The sequence below is a fragment of the Brassica oleracea genome, chromosome C6, assembly GCF_000695525.1.
Source record: "Brassica oleracea var. oleracea cultivar TO1000 chromosome C6, BOL, whole genome shotgun sequence".
Classification (NCBI taxonomy): domain Eukaryota; kingdom Viridiplantae; phylum Streptophyta; class Magnoliopsida; order Brassicales; family Brassicaceae; genus Brassica; species Brassica oleracea.
Window position 1 is genome coordinate 29,824,473 of NC_027753.1, and position 800 is coordinate 29,825,272.

The 800-nt window shown below is 43.9% G+C and overlaps 1 protein-coding gene across 1 annotated transcript; it reads right to left on the bottom strand.

Annotated features, from left to right (window-relative positions):
• On the bottom strand, window positions 1-435 carry LOC106297963 (glutathione S-transferase T2-like). Its single transcript, XM_013734083.1, has one exon. It carries the CDS (start codon window positions 433-435, stop codon window positions 1-3), a length of 435 nt encoding a protein of 144 aa, XP_013589537.1.
• Window positions 436-800: the final 365 nt, after the last annotated feature.

The following is an 800-nucleotide window of genomic DNA, read 5'->3' on the forward strand; positions in this document are numbered from 1 at the left end:
TCACAACATCTCAGATATTAATTTCATTTTCAGAGCTAATTCCATCTCAGAGAGTGGCTCGGTCTTTGCAACCAAACTTGCAAGCAAACTCTGATTTGAGATTTGCTTTTTGGTCTCCATCATTTCTTTTAGTTGTCCTAATTCTTCTTCTTTTCCAATTTTCTTCCTCTTTCCAGCAGCCTTAGCTGCCTTAACTCCTATGGGTCTCTCTTGTGGCTCTGTCACTGACCCTTGAGCATCAGAATCAACTGTTTTGCGCTTGTCCTTACCACTGTTCTTCTCGAGATAGGTGGAGCACCATTTCACATCATGCCTAAGCTCCCTCCACGCATGTTCCAAGTTGAACTTAATGCCCTTGTCATTGTAGAAGATATCCAAGGCAGCCTTCATCACATCGTTGTCATTTTGCCCGCTTCTCTGCTCCTTCAGTGCCATCTCGTAGCAGCCAGAAAACTTACACACCAAATCATTGATTCTAACCCATCTTTGCTTGCATTGCCCAAGTTCTCTTGGGATTGTCCCAACCAGTAGAGGACTGGAGTTGTAGTACTCTACAATCCTCTTCCAGAACGCACCAGCTTTTTATTCATTACTGACTATTGGGTCTTTGCTGGTGTTGAGCCAAGCACCAATGAGGATTATATCCTCCTTCGGTGACCATTTTCTCCTCTCTTTGACAGTAGACTCATCGGAACATTGGCTGCTAAAGCCAAGAGGTTCCGATGAGTCAAGGTCAACTACCCCTTGGCTGCCTAAAAGGTTAACAAAACTTGTGGAATTTGCCATTTAGGAAGAAGACT